The sequence below is a fragment of the Pipra filicauda genome, unplaced genomic scaffold (assembly GCF_003945595.2).
Source record: "Pipra filicauda isolate LSUMZ 115617 unplaced genomic scaffold, ASM394559v2 scaffold40_size4127951_pilon, whole genome shotgun sequence".
Classification (NCBI taxonomy): domain Eukaryota; kingdom Metazoa; phylum Chordata; class Aves; order Passeriformes; family Pipridae; genus Pipra; species Pipra filicauda.
Window position 1 is genome coordinate 948674 of NW_024104543.1, and position 17656 is coordinate 966329.

General features: G+C 40.7%; 1 protein-coding gene across 3 annotated transcripts in view; it reads left to right on the plus strand.

The window, feature by feature from the left end:
• Positions 1–480: 480 nt before the first annotated feature.
• The window catches only part of GXYLT1 (glucoside xylosyltransferase 1), a 34664-nt gene continuing 17488 nt past the window's right edge, over positions 481–17656 (plus strand). Inside the window, exons 1-2 of one of the 3 annotated variants that reach the window (XM_027711018.2) lie at positions 481–690; positions 10233–10325. In XM_027711018.2, coding sequence (XP_027566819.1) covers positions 494–690; positions 10233–10325 — 290 coding nt within the window. In that variant the 5' untranslated portion in view covers positions 481–493. Of the gene's footprint in view, positions 691–975; positions 1042–10232; positions 10326–17656 lie in introns of those variants that run through there. The other 2 variants (XM_039385438.1, XM_039385437.1) reach the window with 2 other exon arrangements.

The window sequence follows — 17656 nt, forward strand, 5'->3', positions numbered from 1 at the left end:
TTTAGCTATTTGTACTTATAGAATATCCTTGTGGAGAGGCATCTGTGAAGCTTTTATACAGGAAAATCGAAGTTATCGCAACAGAAACATTGAGCATAGGGGAAAAGAGTGTCATTTTGAGGGGACTTTAGCCCCACTTTTGCCCTTCACGAAGACACGGCGAGACAGGAGCCTGTGCGCTGTCCCTGCGGGCTTCTGGTACGTCAGCGCTGCCGCTGTCTCTGCCTGGGACGTTCTGGAGACCTGAACGGGGGCGAGCCCAGGCTGAGCGCGGGGGCGCGGTGGCAGGGGAAGAAGAGGAAGAGGCTTTTTTTACTTTCGGGACAATTGAATTGCGGCCGCCACGACGGCCCCGCCCCGCGGCCCGACCGGCTCCGGCCCCGCCCCCGCCGGTCCCGCCCCGCCCCCCGCGCGCCGCCGCCGCGCCCGTCGCGCTCGCGCTGCCGGAGGAGCCGCGGCCCGCGCGGCGCTGCCGGGGCCGGGCGGGCGGAGGATGCGGCGGCTCGCGCGGGTGGCGCTGCTGTGTCTGGGCTGCGGCGTCTGCTCGCTGCTCTACGGCCTCAGCCAGCTCGCCCTCTCGCTGGAGCAGGAGCCCGGCGGCGGCCGGGAGCGGCAGGCCCGAGACCCCGCCGCGCCCGGCGTCCGGCGGCAGGCGGGGAGCGCGGGCCGGGGCGAGGCGGGGGCCCGAAGGTACCGGGCGCGGGGGCCGGGGCCGGGCGGGGGAGGCACGGGCGGTGGTTCCCCCCGCATTCCTGCGGGGCGGGCCGGGAGGCGGGAGCGCCGGGCGCCGTCCCTGCCGCGGGCGGAGCGGGGCCGCGGCGCCCCGGCTGTCCGGGGCCGGGGCCTGGGAGGCGCTCTGGCGGGGCGGGCGGCGGTGTCTCCGTGCGTTCCCTCTCGGCGCCCCGCGGGCCGGACACCGGAGAACAGCGGCTGGAGAAGCCTGGAACAGACCAGGCAAACTTTCCGAAGTGGCGTTGCCGTCGGCCAATGCCGCCCCCGTGCGCGTCCCCGCGGCTCAGAGCGCGTCCCTGGCCGCTCCTGGTAGGACAGGGCGGGAGGGTGCATTTCTTTTTTCCAAGCGAAGAAAATTCCAGGGTGCTCGTTCAACTCTGAAATTTGGTAACTATAGAGTTATCAAATATAACTTCATTGAAGCAGAACTTTTTATGGGATACCTTAATACAGCCAGTCTTCTCACAGAGACTGGCGAGTTGATTTCTGCAGTTAAAGGGATGTAAGCGTGAGCATCTCGCACTCTGCAGAGTCACATTGTTCTGTTGCCTGCCTCCTATCACCAGAATTTTTTATGTGGTTAAGCAGTGAGTGAGATTATGGAATGAAAATTAGTAGTTTTCCTTTAGGTTTTATTTTCCTAATACTGTTCACTAGTGGCAATGGGAATCCTAATGCCAGGAAAAGAGAAGTGACAAGGAATCTGTTACTGAAACTGGAGGAGAAATTCAGGCCAGACCTTTCTGGGCCAGCCTACCTCTAGCTCTGCTAAGATTCTAAAGCAATTTAAAAGAATGTGAGTTTAATGGTTTGGAGATGGTCTCTCCTTCCTAATGCTGCACAAGCTCTGGCGTCCCCCACTACTTACACTGCTTTTGCTTGTCTGAGCACACAAATGAGTTGATCTGGCATGTTGACCGGCCTGAAAACCATCTAGTTTTTTGCCAGCTCAGCGCTTTGAATTGCTTCATCATGTAATTATGAAAGTGTCAGTGCTGGTGCAAAGGAACTATGGAGGATGGTAGGATGACAAGCTGTGACTTAATAATCTTAAAATACTATGAAACAGCATTCTTAGTTACTAGGGGTGGAGTCAGCTAAAACGCAAAACCCAGCTTTTGACTGGTGTAACTACTTCAGAGAATTTTTTTCCCTGTGCTTTTGCTTTAGTTCAAATTAATACAGATTATGACTTGAAAAAAATGTGAGGATGTTTGTTTCTCATTTCTAGTTCATGATTAAAAACTCATGAACAGTTGAAATCTACTGGTTCTAAGGAACACTAACTGAAATAAAAGAGTTACCTTCAACAGTTTTATGTAAGATTTTATTGGTTTAATAAATCAGTTTTTAATAGAAATGTGAGGAAAAAACGTATGTATGATATTTGTTTTACTAAGGAAAACATGCAGTTTACACGAAGAAAAATTGTATTAAGTCAATAAAAGATGATAATCTAAATAATTTTACTAAACATTGAAATGACTTTCAAGTGCATCATGCTCCTGGTTAGCAAAAGAAGAACCAAGTTCATTTTAAAAGCTGTACTCTTTCAGTATTTGTACCGAAGTGTAGTTTTTAAATCAAAGATATGAGTGGGGAAGAACCCCAGCAATGTGCAAGAAGCTTCTTGCTGGAGTGATGTCAGATGAGATATAAATCTGCCCTGTGTTGCCAAGTAGAAAAGTTTTACAAACTGAGAAAGTTCTTTTCTAAAGGTCTCAAGTGCCACAAATAATTCCTGTGTATAGTGTCATGGAGGCATATCTCCTTGCAAAATCAGTGTCTGTTGTCACCTCTGTGGGATTTCTTTGCCTGTAGACTGCTGTCAAACTGAAGGCTCAGGAAGAACATCCCCTGTTGTAAGTTATTGAAACATGCTGTTTGTGCAAACAGTGTGTGCAAAATCTAGTGGCGAGTCAGTCCCTTAGAACAGTCCCTTAAAGGCTTTTGTTTAAGGAAAAATTCTGTCCTGTGACAGTTAAGAAATACCCCACTGAATATTCCCTTAGATGCATGTTTCAGTTATTCTAAAGTATTAAAACTGCATTACGTTCACTTGTGTAAGTGATACATGCACATCTTAGTGAATATATTGGTGTCTTTCAGTTTTTATGCTTCAGCTGTTCCTTCAGTGGAGACTGAGCACAGTGGCCACATGGCTGTTATATGCCCACTTCTAACTATCTTGTGATTGTGTAATATCCTGAAGGGTCCATAACCTTATAGAAAAAAATGTGTTCGGATAACCTTCTAATCCTTCTTAAAGTTTAATGTTTTATATGCATTAATAGTAACCTTCATAAATGGGTTTCTTCAGCTGTTTCTCTGACAGCTTTAAAATACACTTCAGCAAAGCAAGTCTATCATCTGAAGGCATTTATGCACTCAGCAGTGTTTTTCTCTTCTCTTTAGCCAAGAAGGGTTTTCTTTTTCTGAATAATCTGGTTTAGGATATCCCATAAGGGCAGAAAGAACTCGATCATGCTCTGGGATGGGGAAGTTGAATTTTCTGTCAGTTTTCAGAACATGCAAACATGAAAACTGCAAGCTTTGAATAAGGCTTTGGAATACTATACCTGGAAGAATTTAGCAATATTGATGACACATTTAAGTAGAAAATAATTGAAAAGGAAATACCATATTGAAACTAGAATTACAGCTTGAGGCAGGATCCTCCAATAAGCATAATAATTCAGCGGAACTTTTTGGGTAATCAGTTTGTTAAGGAGTTGTTTGTTTCAAATGCTAATCTAGCCTGAGGAACAAGAGGACTGAAAACTAAAGGCTTATATCTTGAAACTTGGTCTAAACAGCTGAAAAACCTTTTAAGAATTTAATAACTAAATTAAGGTTGGCTTTTAGCTGTGCAGTGAAGGTAAATTGTCCTATTGATTATTCATTTTAGTGAGAAAAGGAGTAATGAATAGTCAGTACTGTCATAAATAATAGCTAAGTGAGCAGTGGATCTGAACTTGAAAAAAATGAAAGCATATTGATGTTTCTACTTTCAGAAAATACAAAGTCAATCAAAAGGCAGTATATGTAGTCAGCCTTTTTTTCTTTGCTAGTATGATTTATGGATGAAGAAGGTGGCTAAGAAAAAAATGAAATTAAATTAAAAAAAAAATCAAAACCAGAGTACATAAACATATACTTGCTACAGTATATTATTAAATAGTGCTGTAATCTGCTGTCTGTGGAGTATCCATTCAAGTCAGTCTTTTTCCACATGCTTTCAGATGAGTTAATTAGCAGACTGAGAAGTGAACCTTCAGTTAATTTTATCAATATTGCCACTTCAGTTAGGCAGATAATGTTCATCTATTCAGGGCCAAAAAAGTGCTATTCTAATGGCAAGTTTGAGAAATAGAGAAAGAATCAATCTGTTGTCAGTTCTGTGATGTTAGCGAGGTCAATGAATTTGACTATTCAAATGAAACATTTTTCCATTGTGCTGTAATTTAGCATTTTTGCAGCTGGCCACACTGTTTTGCTGTGTGTGACACAGATATCTGACTGTATCAGTCTCTTGCTCTCTTAACTATCCTGGCAAGGGGAGAGTTAAGTGGATTATAGTGCATGGAAAAGTGTAGGAAGTATATCCATGAGCTTAGCAGAGGAGGGTGGCTGTGACAGGTAGTTGGTTCTTTCCTTGACCTGTACAGAGCTGGTTTTGTCTCTATCAGAGCTTAACCAGCAGTTTCACCAGTCTGCTTCTCAGCTATTCTTGAGAAATTGGTCCAGAAGCTGTCTAAGAATTGCAAAAAATGAGTTAAACTTCAAATCATTGAGTGTTTCATCCTTTTAAATTGAAAATTCATTTTAAAAATCTGCCGAATTTGTCAAGCAGTTGACTAGCAAATGTTATTTTACATAGAAATATTTTAAATTAATGAAACATTATTGAGATTTTTCCAGTAAAAAAGTTTGGCATCTGTCAGACATCTAACATTGCTTTTACTGTCTCCTGTGTAATAAAGCCATTGCCTCTATGACAAAGTATGTCATGACAAATTTGTGATATTGCTGCAAATGTTCAGGAAAAGCTATTGAGAAGAATCAGAAATTCTCAGTGTATTTGGGAATTGCATTGAGCATTTCATCATCTCAAATTTTTATTCCTGAGTGATTATGAACAGGAAGGAACTAAAAAATGCTGCTTACCTGTTTTGCTGCATGTTGTGGCTTATGCCATAGGAAAGACACCAGGCTGTCTCTCTTGATTGATTCATGCAGTTGATCAGACCTGGGTTGTTAATGCAGTACTGACAAGAACATAGTACTCATGGCTGCAGCCCTCACCATTTGGACATTCTGCTAAATTTGCTGTGAAGTTACAGTGGTATAAAAGATGCTACATGGATTAAAAAGGGCTCTTTAAACTGTGATCTTCATTAAGAGATTACTGTTGATTGTTGTGGAATTCCTTATGGTTAAAACTTGACTCACCTGAGCACAGGGCCTCAGTCTTCATGACTGCAACTTGTGCATTGCTATGTATTTTGCACAATAATTTAAAAATTTCCTTTAATTCTGAAAAGTTTTCAAATCACAATACAGACACCTTTTCTATGTCTGCAGTAGTAAAATTTTTACTATCCAGTGATGTTGAAGCTAAATTACCTGATAAAGGCAGTTATGAAATGCCTCATTTCTTAAAGAAGAGGTACCTTGAATTGGCAAACAGATCAATGTCTGTGACACCAGTGATTTTTGAAACTTCATATTTCTTCATTTTTATATTTTTGACAATGGTAGATGTTAGGAGTTGTCCACTTCAGCAGTGTGATGGAGGCAAGGCTGCTGCATTTCTATGTTCCTGGGTCCAGCCAGATGAGCATTTATTCTTAATAGGAACATATGCTCTTAGTGCATACACACATGGTTGGCCACAGAGATCAGTGCAGAGAAAACAGCACTTACACAAGACAAGTCCTGATCCTGTTCCCTTCTCTGGCTGATGAGGGTGAAAGGCTTTGGTGAAAAATATATTAAGGTTTATAATGTGGATCCCTCCAGTAACTGATCTTAGACACTCATTCTATTCAGGAACTGCCTCCTGGTCCTCTCTTTTCCACTGTTGCTAACCTGGGTGTGCAAACCCATGAGCCTTGCAGACCCAATTCAATTACTGGTACTCACATCCTTTTGGATGTGCACGCACATGTAAAGATGAATACACTATGGATCTTTCCAGTTACTGTCTTTAGCCTTGTGGCAGCTGGCCACAGGATTGCCTCATGCAAAGGGGTCTTTCAGATAGCTGGCCCTGACCTATAGCGTTAAACTTAGCCAATCCTCAAACCCCAGGTGGCTGGCTTAGACCTTCTGGTACTTCCAGTAGCCATCCCTCAAACCCTAATCTCTTGTGGCTGTGTAAGAGAGATGTTCTTTCAGTAGCTCAGACCCTCTGTTCTCTGCAGAGCCTGACCCAGTCTTATGGCCCATCTGATAGCTGTCTCCCAAGCCTCTTGCTCTACTGGTAGGCTTGTCTTGTTGCTAGTGGTTACATGCACCAGCGTGCACACACCTACATGCTACTTGCACACATGTCTCTCCAGTTCCTGGCACTGCAGGCTTGTTTGCCCCTATGATCTCTGGCCATCTTTTCATTTGTGGGCACTTTGACCTGTGTACATGCACATGGAACAGAGCCACTCCCATCACCCAGGAAAACAGAAACTGAGTTTATTAAGAAGGCTGGTGATCAGGCACACAACGTGGCCAATCATATTGACTGGCAACCTGTTCACATGTGACTGGACCCTCTTATTTTCTCACTGTTTTTTGTGTTCTCGTTCCTCCCTAGTTCACCTTGAACCCACAGTGAGCCCCACACCCCTGCAGGCCGTACTCCCATTAGGCAGTTGGTGAGGTGCTCTGGAGAGTCTTTCCTGTTGTCTCATCTGGTGGAACTTCTGCCTGGTTCATGGGCTCACTGGGCATGGGTTCATGCTCCCCTGAACTGGGGCTGGGTCAGGGTGCTCCATGTGCCTGGGTTAGATTGCTGTGTTTCTTTCACCTGACATTATTTTCTGCTTTCTCTTTGTGGAGACTGTCCTTTAATCACATAACTATAATAGATGAGAACAAAATATCCCTCCCTAGTGGTGAAAGTGACCATTCCTGTCTGACTAGTTAGTAACCTTGCTGAAGTGACGATGACTGTACCTGTTTGATGAACAGATATAATGCATCTCCCTAGCTTTGTAAAGTAATTGTTTGTAGTCTAAGTCTGAGATTTTATTAAAAATAAGAAAATATCTTCATGAATTGCATTTGAAATGATCTTACTGTGAATAACAAGAAGAAAATGCTGTCCAATGATTCCAGTCTCTTAATCCTTTGTATGCAAAAACCTATGGTCAATTGAGAGAGACTTCTGTTGAAAGGAAAATAGTCTTAGTCTAACGTGAAGTAAGTTACAAACATACATATCTTAGTAATGTTTTGGTTTTAAATGTGAAATTTATGACTCGAATCCCATGCTGATAATGTTGTTGTGCTGAACGGAATATTGGAGAGGCCTAGTGTGTCAGAAAAATGACTTAGGCATTACTTCAACCCTGTCTCTTGCCTTGGTAGTTTGGATAGGATAATAGCAGCTAAGAAAACTGCTGTTGACAACTGGAAGAGGAATACCCTGTAATAATAAGACAAGGACAAGGGATCAGACCCAGCCAGCATGGGTTTAGGAAGGGCAGGTCCTGTCTGACCAACCTGATCTCCTTTTATGATCAAGTGACCCGCCTGGTGGATGAGAGGAAGGCTGTGAATGTGTCTACCTGGACTTCAGCAAAGCCTTTGTCACCATCTCCCACAGCATACTCCTGAAAAAGCTGGCAGCCCGCGGCTTGGACAGGGGCACTCTGTGCTGGGTTAGGAACTGGCTGGAGGGCCGAGCCCAGAGAGTGGTGGTGAGCGGTGCTGCATCCAGTTGGCGGCCGGTCACTGGTGGTGTCCCCCAGGAATCAGTGTAGGGCCCAGTTCTGTTTAATATCTTTACTGATGATTTAGATGAGGGGATTGAGTCCATCATCAGCAAATTTGCAGATGACACTAAGCTAGGGGGGAAGTGTCGATCAGCTGGAAGATAGGAGGGCTCTGCAGAGGGACCTGGACAAGCTGGAGAGTTGGGCTGATTCCAACGGGATGAGGTTCAACAAGGCCAAGTGCCGGGTCCTGCACTTTGGCCACAACAACCCCATGCAGTGCTACAGGCTGGGGACAAAGTGGCTGGAGAGCAGCCAGGCAGAAAGGGACCTGGGAGTTTGGATTGACAGGAAGCTGAACATGAGCCAGCAGTGTGCCCAGGTGACCAAGAAGGCCAATGGCATCCTGGCCTGGATCAGGAAGAGTGTGGCCAGCAGGACCGGGGAAGTGATTCTTCCCCTGTACTCAGCGCTGGTGAGACCACACCTGGAGTGCTGTGTCCAGTTCTGGGCCCTTCAGTTCAGGAAGGATATTGAGGTGCTGGAGCAGGTCCAGAGAAGAGCAACAAGGCTGGTGAAGGGACTCAAGCACAAGTCCTATGAGGAGAGGCTGAAGGAGCTGGGGCTGTTCAGCCTGGAGAAGAGGAGGCTCAGGGGAGACCTCATCACTCTCTACAACTCTCTGAAAGGAGGTTGTAGCCAGGTGGGGGTTGGTCTCTTCTCCCAGGCAGCTATCAGCAAGACAAGAGGGCCTGGTCTTAAACAGTGCCAGGGGAGGTTTAGGTTAAATATTAGGAAGAAATTCTTTACAGAGAGGGTGGTCAGACACTGGAATGGGCTGCCCAGGGAAGTGGTGGATTCTCCCTCTCTGGAGGTTTTTAAGATGAGACTGGATGTGGCACTTAGCACCATGGTCTAGTAACCGCAGCGGTAATGGATCAAGGGTTTGACTTGATGATCTCGAAGGTCCCTTCCAACCTGGCTGATTCTATGATTCTATGATTCTAAGAAGACAATAATCTTCCAAACCAGAAAACTGTTTTTGAGAGATTGTCTATTAATGTATCCTAAAAGTATTGAGAAACAGTTACTTTAAAAAGCTACACAGTAGAGATTGTAAAGATTGCTCTTCAGATAAGTACAAGGTCCTAATGTGCCTTGAAGTTTTTAAAAAACTTCAAAAGCCACAAAGGTTGATACAAGAAAGAATATAGCAGAGTGGTTGTATGCCATTGTGGTTTTATACCATTTACTTTAGTAAAGATGAGTTCAGATATCTTAGTCACAGTCTATTTTCATTTTTTTGTACCTCACTATTTATTTGTGGTGAGCGTTCTTAAGTCATGACATAAAATTACTTGAAAACATGTATCTACAGAATACAAGGATTTCCTGTGATCTCTACCAAAGAACTGCATCGCACCTCCCCCCAACACGTAATGAGGCTTTGTGAAACTCTGTGTTTATCAAGTCGTTTTTCTCATGTGTTAAAAAAAGAAGAAATTACGCAGCTTGCCATTTTCTGGTGCCATTATTTGCAAAACATTGGCCTTTACAGATGCTACCAAGATGATGCTGATTTCATTTCAAACTTGCAAAGCCAACTTCCAGAAGAGGTCTGAGCTATAGTCCTTAAATACCTTTTCGTTGGCAGCTTTTGTGTTGGTTTTCTTCTTGCACATGTCTTTCATTCACAGATATTAACTTTCAAGGGAGAATAAGCACTACTGGCTTTGTGTCACCAGAGCAGGGAGCAGAGAAGGGCACACAAGAGTATATCCCTTGCTTTACAATATTCTGCTTGACATTGCAGATCTGCAATCTTGATGTTGATTTTCTCACCAGAACCTTTGTCAATATGCTGCTGTTTCTATTTTTAAATATTTCCTATATTGCTGTTGCATAAATGGTGAACTAGTAAAACATGTTTTTTTAGTTGTTAGTGTAGCACAAGTCAATAAATTATTAGTCTTGCTATTAGTATGGAGGAAAAAACTTGCCAAATGTGGTGATCATTTCTGTATTGCATTAACCTTTTGTTCTGAAACAGTGGAATTCCTTGGTGCTGCAAAGCCCTATTTTTTATTAAAAATCAAACTTGCAGGTTTGTTTTGAATAGAGTCATGGATGAATAGGAATTGTGTTAAATGGATATGTAACTTTGAAAATGAAAAGATATAGTTGCTCCTCTGCTTTGAGTAAACAAAGATATTGAAGAGGTGAAGGAGTTCTTTCTAGCAGTAAGTGTTGCAATTTGCTCTGTTACCTATGGGACTTAATTTAAGCCAAGAACAGAGAAGGACCCTCAAAAATCACAGCCCCTCTGTTTTTTTCTCTGTGAAAATATGTGAAGAGGAAAGGCTAAAGGATGGGACCATTCTTCCTTAAAAAATACTCCTGGTTGGCACCTAATACCTCCTCCTTTGTATTCAAGTTGCATTGCACAGCCAGTTTTCTGTCAAGTAATTAGCTGTTCAAGTTGTATTTGAACTAGAAGATAATACATTTAACTTTGCCATAAAATCAGTAACATTTATATAGGTTATTTTTGTCTTATTCTGTTAGGTGTAAGAATTTGTCTGTATCTTTCTGGAATTCCTATTGGATGCTGCCCTCTGATGTTTGTGGAATGAACTGCTTTTGGGAAGCTGCTTTTAGGTAGGATCTGTTATTAAATAGTACTTTATTATTCGATTGCAGACAGGTGTAGCTGCTTTTTAGCAAGATGACAAAGCAAAACATTTTGATTGCTTCACATTCATTTCACCTGCTGATGTTGTGGTTTCCTTTAGCTTGGTTTTTTTCTGGTACATTATGTTTTAAAATTGTAGACCCAAGTGTTACTACAGAGTAGTTTTTTTTCAATTGTGTTGCTTCATTAAATAGAAACTTGCTAACATCTATTAAAAGCCTGCCTGAATATAGTCTGAAAAGTTAATGATAAATTATTTTCCTAAAATAAAACTTGCACAGTAATACCCATGATGTAACTTGCAATAAAAACTGGTAGATACACTTAGTAGTTAAATTCGGATTTTTTTGTTTTTATTTAAGTTACATGTTTTATAGAATTTGAGGAGGGTACTTCATCCAAAAGCACTGAAACATTTTAGAATGTTCTTTAAAATACATTATATTAAAGCATAGACTGTGTCCTTAAAGTTGCATCTTTGAAAATAAGTTTAAATGTCTTGATGTGATTGATGGTTCATATGCTTTAGGCTGCCAGATTACAGAAGTAGCTTGGAAAGAAACAAGATCCCTGACATTCTCTAACCTGCATAGCTCTCTTCAGTGTATAAGTAAAATTTAAGTCAATTTTTCTTATATTTAAAATTTTGCTGATAATCCTTTCAGATCAGCAGATCTACCTTTTCTTCTTAGTATGAAGCTTGAATATTTCTGGGGAAGCAAAGGGGAAAAAAGTTTAGCTTCACAAGACTCAATGTGTTTTTGAAAATTGTGATTGTGGGAAAGACTTTAGATCACCTATTCCCATATTCTTCTCTGCTTGTGTGTTGTCAGTGCTTTTTAAGATCATCAGTTGCCAAGAAGTTCCTTAAAGAGATTGCTTAGATTGATTTTTAGTCTTTTAGTGAACTGTACCTGTAATTTGGGACTGCTGAGTTTTTCTTGCTGCCCTTGGTAGCCAGTGTGTCAATCCATAGTGATTCACCTGACTTCATTAGGCAGATTTAGCTGTCTGAATGGACTTAATTAACTTTTTTCCTCAAAGGTTAGCTTTTGGGAGTCTGGCTTTATGAAGTTTAGCATAGTGGGATAAAACAAATATCAGTGCTGTTGTGGTTGAGGATGTTGGGGCTTATTTTATGCTTAATGGAGGGACAGGATGTGATTGTAAGCTTCATTTAATCCTTGGACATCTGAGCCAGTCTAACTCTTGTCTGTTGCTGAAAGAGGACAGGGCCTTGCTGTCTTCTGACCCTATTGACCATGATGATGTCCATGAACTCTCCACAATACATTCAATGTAATGCACTAAAATAGTGGAAAACTTCCTTTCTGGATTTTCTGTCAGGCTTGAGGCAAGTGGGACCTTGGAACCAGAAGTGGAAGACCCCATGCAGTTTATTTACACATACCTTAAATTGTAACTTGTATTCTCCTATTAAGAATGCCACATGTGGCTGTGAAGACAAGTCAAAGTATGCATTGATATGACATTACTGGATGAGTCCATTTCCATGATGAAACAATTGCTATGGCGAACCCCTAATATTTGCAGAATTTTGTGTTCAATATTTCATTTTGAAATTGAAAGAAAAAAAGCTACTTAAATGAGTAAAGGGGGTGTGGTGTTCAGATTAATAATTTCAGATTGAATTGGATTATTTTATCAATATATTACTATTAAATTAATCCCCATATATTGTGCTGACTCTGGTGCTTGTTGAATTCCTCAGTGAGATGCTCTAACTTCAGAGTGGGCCAGCATGCTTACCCCAAACTTATTCTTGCTCTGTTTAATGAGTTCAGTTGATGTTGGAGAGATGCAGTGAGTTTGTGTAAGAGAAGTAGTGGGAAAGATGGCAGAGAGAAGGAGAAAGAGTTTTGTTTGACTCTCAAAGGAAGAATGTGTATTGTACTAGGTGCACTGAGAAGCTGAGAGGTACTTCAAATGTGATACTTAGTAGTTATTCTCAGGTTTGCAGTAGGATTTTTGGAGGAAGAGGAATGAACGTACTTGCATGCAAATTTATGAACCACAGCAAGTGAAGTCTAGCATTCTTTTTTCTGAGATTGTATGTGTAGGGCCACTAGAAGATTCTTCATGAAGAATCTTTGAAAGCTTTGTCTGTAAAGAGTCAATATTGTGGTTCTAGATTGGGTATCTTTTGAAATGAAATGATTGTCCTACCATAATAATGTCTTCATTCCAAATAATTTCATTTTGGGTTGACTAAACCTTTGTGTTCATCATAGGTGTGATTGTTGTAGTGAGGTACAGAATAAAGCTGGACTATGAAGAGACTATGATAGGGAGAGGGATATGAGAAAAACCTGAGAGTTACATATCTGATCGAAATCTAGGATAGCTAACTCCACTGCTTATAAACATGCCAACAAGATAATGGGAATCCCAATGAATTTCCTTGTAATAGAAATGGCAGAGCCTTGTCACTGAAATGCACTAGCACATATCTTTAATCTATTTGGCCTGATTTAATCCATGAGAAGAGAACAGCACTGTTTAACCAGATCATAAATCAGTTTGTGAATGGAGTTTCTACTGTTCTATTCTTGCTGTTTCAATAAATTAACCAAATGAGAAAAGCAGATCATACAGCTAGAATATCTTTGCCAATAGTACAGTCATAAAATCTATCTCAGTGTTAGAATGTCTCCTTTCCATTTTCCAATGAAGTTCGTAATATGTTGGGAGGTAGTCCTTCAGCTTTTTCATTTTTAAGCATTTTTGTCAAAAAAACCTTAGCTTGTTACCTCTCTGTTTCTAACTTGAAATTCCAGTGAGCTTTTTTTTTCCTGGATATCAGAACCACAGGGATTTGTTAGTCCATGAGAGAAAGAACTTGGCACAGACATTTTTGAAATGCAGCTTGCTACATCATTTGCTCTGAGTAGCTCCAAGTGTATAAAGTGAAAACTAATGTTTTTTGGATTTGTAAGATTCAAGTACATATGCTAGAAGTGTTGGAGACATATAGAGGAATCTGGACAATTTTTAGGAGAGAGGTGTATATATAGACTTCAGTATAACTCATGCGATAGTTCATTTGAAATCAATGAGCTCTGAGCAGGTGCTGATTGTAATAATGGATAATAAGGATCTTGTCTCTGAGTTAATCAGTATAATATCAATTGCTTATTCTGTATGTGGGAAGAATTTCGTAGCTATTCTGCCCCCACATTTTTTACCACCATTCTGATTATCAACTTTATTGAGAGAGAATGTCTTGTGTTGTACTTCTGACACAGAGTATTTGTTAGCTTTCACATTGACACAGGAAGCATGAGATCGCTTTTACATACAGTGGTATGGATTTTATCAAAATTTTAAAAATGCTGATAAAGGTAACAGGCTCAAGTTTTGCATGGTCTAAATGATGCATATCTCACTTTTCAAGGTGTTCGGTGTCATCTAACTGGAATGGCTGCTTATTTCCTACTGGAAATTAAGAAGAAATTCTTACGGTTATTACTATGGCTATCTGACCAGCCTGATTTCAGTTGTTGCATGTTGACTCTAAGTGGATTTTAACTTGTGTTGCTTACTAAAAAAGAAAGTTTTTCTAATTTTTGAGTATATTGATGTTCTTGTGGTGTGGATATAGTGAGATGAATTGTGATAGTTCTGAAAAAAGGGACTTCTCTAAACTAGCTAGCTCATTAGAGGATAAGATTTCAGACTTGTAGTCAATTTAAAATTATTAATATATTGTAACTTCAAACCTAATCTACTGAGTTGGCAATTGAATAGATTACATTTGGATGTTATATGCAGTGGTATCATTAGCATACTTTTACAAAATAAGCTCTGATTATGACATGTTTTTAATTCAGTGCAGTAGTAGAAAGTTAAGCTGAGTAAAAACTAGAATTTTCATCACTTTAAACTCCAGATAATGTCTGTAGTTACCTTCATCCTACTTCTAATAAGTGTGGGAATGATTTAACAGCTGCATTTTAATCATTGTAGGCTTTGCTACCTTCTTCCTTCCATGCTAATTGTAGAAAACACCTCTATGGGTAAAATATTTGCACTGATAATGTGATTGGCTCTTTATACCGAAGAAGAAAACACATTTGCAGGAGGCTTCTGTTTGTTCTTTTAGTAAGTGTAAACAACTTTAACACAGCTGAGCCTGACAACCTAGTTCATTTGGTTATAATATCAAGGAAACATTGTTTAATGGTGTTATGGAAGGACTGAGAGACTTTATTAAGCGACCTCGTTTAGGAAGCTGAATACTGGATACCTCACATGTTATAGACGATTCAGAGAAAAGATCAAAGAAAAGCAAGGTTGCTGTAGCTTTTTCAGAACAAGTGTAGGAAAACTTGATGTAGAATAATTTTTAAAATGTTTTGTGTAACCTACGAAATAATTCTTACTTTTTTGTATTACTGGTATGTAACACAGTGGGGGTACATAAAAACTAGCGGTGCAAGTTAGGATGGTAGCAATTTTCTCAGAAAGTGAGAAATATTTTTACATAGTTCAAAACTCATGCAATTAGATTCAAAATGATATCTCCTCAATGAATGGACCAGAGTAAAATTTAAAAGGACAACTGAGGTCAATTTATTGCTTCAGTTCTTCATACAACTCTGCTCTGGATGCTCACCTTTCCTTCCTTGGCTCCCCCAGACATGTTAAGGCAATAGGAGAGGACAGCTTGATTACCACCGTGTTTGTGTAGGGAGCTTCACGTTGACCCCTAGGAATGTTCTTGGTAGTACATCAGCACATGAGGAAAACAGGAACCCTAGTGCACCAAGTTTGTAACAAAGTAAGGTGGACTGTGGCTACTTTGTGCCTTTACATAATAACAGTGTGTCTATACTTGAATGTAGCTTAAGAAAAGGGGAAAAAATCGCCCTGTTTGCACTGACACTTCTTTGAAGGTACCCAGATCATGCTGTAACAATGTGGCTGCCCTGGAAGGTATGGAGCCTGGAAGGCAGCAGTGTATGTATGCGGCAGAAGCAGGTGATGTTCTGTGACCTCACTAAAGCAGAATGGGATTGGGATAGGCTTAATGATCACAAATCAGATTCGGTTGTATACAAGGTGTTCCTGAGAGTTTGGTAACCTCTCACCTGTATTCACGTGTTATGTGAGAATAGGAAAACCCTACCTTAAACAAATGCAAGTGACTCCCACTGTGGTACCTTGTGTCGAGTTTGGAGGACAGAGCTAAGATTTTTGTGGAGCTGGTGGATATTTTAGTGACAATAAAATTTGAGTTGTTTGTTTTTTCCAAGAAGTCCAGCTGGGATGCAGTGAAGGTTCTAGAAGAGTAACCTGTCAAAACATACCTTTGTAGCCTACTACCAAAGTATAGCTTCATAGTTTTAATTGACCTAGAAAAGCTAATTTAATATACAATGCGTCATGGTAAACATCTTTAAATAGCAGGCAATGTCTTGACAGATAGGCTCTGGAAAACCTTGTAGCAAGTTTATTGAGCATATCCAGCTATGTTCCTCTCAGAGGTTATTAACCCCACAGCAGAATTAATCAGTATAGAATGAAGGTCTACACTTGACACAGAAATACTTCAGGGCAAGGCTTGTACCTCACTTTATGCTGCTGCTGAGCAGCGTGTTTTAAAGTATATGGTGTCCAAGTAGATTGTTTTAAATGTTTTCTAAACACATGGGAGTATGCGTGGACCTCTGTCTCAAGTGCTTTATTTCATTTATTTTTACTATCCCTACCCCTCATGTGTAATTAGCACCCTCAGACAAATGAAGTTCTCTTATTTGTCCCTAGAGACTGAAATCCTGTCATGGCATCCAGATCAGTATCTTCTACTGGGTTACAGCTGCATTCTTTCTTTTAGTTACCAGAAGTTTTTCTTTCCCTGCAGGAGCTAGGACTCCCACTTTACTGGAGATCTTTTTTTCTCTAGGAAGTAGGGCTGTCAAGTTTTCTTTGTGAGTCTATCCAAAATACTTACTAAAATACACTTTGTATTTCACTCTATTGCTTCTTCTGACTTCTCCACTAAGTTCTCCCATACCAAAAGAACAGGCTATTAGTAATTAGAAATGTGCATATAAAAATCTACATTTGTATTTTTTGTGTTTTCCACGTTGCCTCTCAACAATTTTTTTTGGAAGTATCTCACTTTTGAAAGTGTCTTAACCCTTTCAGAACCTGCATTTGAGGTTCAATAAGGGTTCATATCAGAGCTGTGATACTCTGATACCAAACTGGCTCAGGTTCAGAAAAGTTACTCTTCTTGTAAAATAAATTTTATTTTGCTCATTGTCAAGTCAGCTGCTGAACTGCTAAGAAAATTTTATTGCTAAAAGATCTTATGTCACTTGGTCATACCAGACACCGGGATGTCTAAATGAGCATATTTCTCCTTTCCCAGGCTACTGATGAGGTAGTTGCATGCCTAAGTGGAGTGGAGAAAGATGGGGAGAAGGGTTACAGAGGCTGGAAAATTCAGAAAGGAGAAGTAGAGAAGGGAGCAGTTGAAGGCAGATAATTTTGAAAGGAATTAGGGGAAAGACCAAAGCCATGTAGACATAATATTAAAGAAGGGAGTGAGACAAGTCATAGGATAGATAATTGTCTCTGTGGGTGGGACACGTTCATATTAAAGGTAAGACTATAGAGCTCAAGTTGATAAGCTCTGCTGGACAATTTACATTTTATGCTGCCTCTAGTGTCAGGAAGAGGAAAAAGTGATGAAAGACGCTCCCAGCTGAGCCAGCTGAGGGTTAGCAGTAAGTAGTTAGTGTCTTTGGATGAAGGATAGGCTTTCCCTCTGGGAGTGGAGGGAGGTGTATATGCAGGGAGAGGAGCAGCACTGAGGCCTGGTTACTGAAAAGGAGGCTCTAGTTCTCAGTGGTCTCTATGCAGGGAAGTAAAATGCAACTTATAATCACTAAAAAATGTCTCTTCTCACTAAAAGTCTGCAGTAAGAACCACAATTCTGGAGTCTCATAACTTCTGCCTTAATATATTTCTGAGATCTAATATGTCTCAATCCCTTTGTAGTGGACAGTCCCCAGAGGGGATGGCAGCCTGTTCTTTCCAACAGTTTCTTGCTCCATCTGTTTCAGGGATAAAACTTTGTTGTGAACTTATGGATTTGAGTCCAGCTGTTCCCCGTGTTGTACACACTGAAATTCAGTTGTTGTTAGTTCTTTCTAATTTTTTTTTTGCCTTTAAGAATTATTTTTAAGCACAGATTTAAAAAATTGAGTCAGAAATTCATATAGCAGAGATTGTATGAACAAAGCAACTGTAAAAGCATTTTAATACA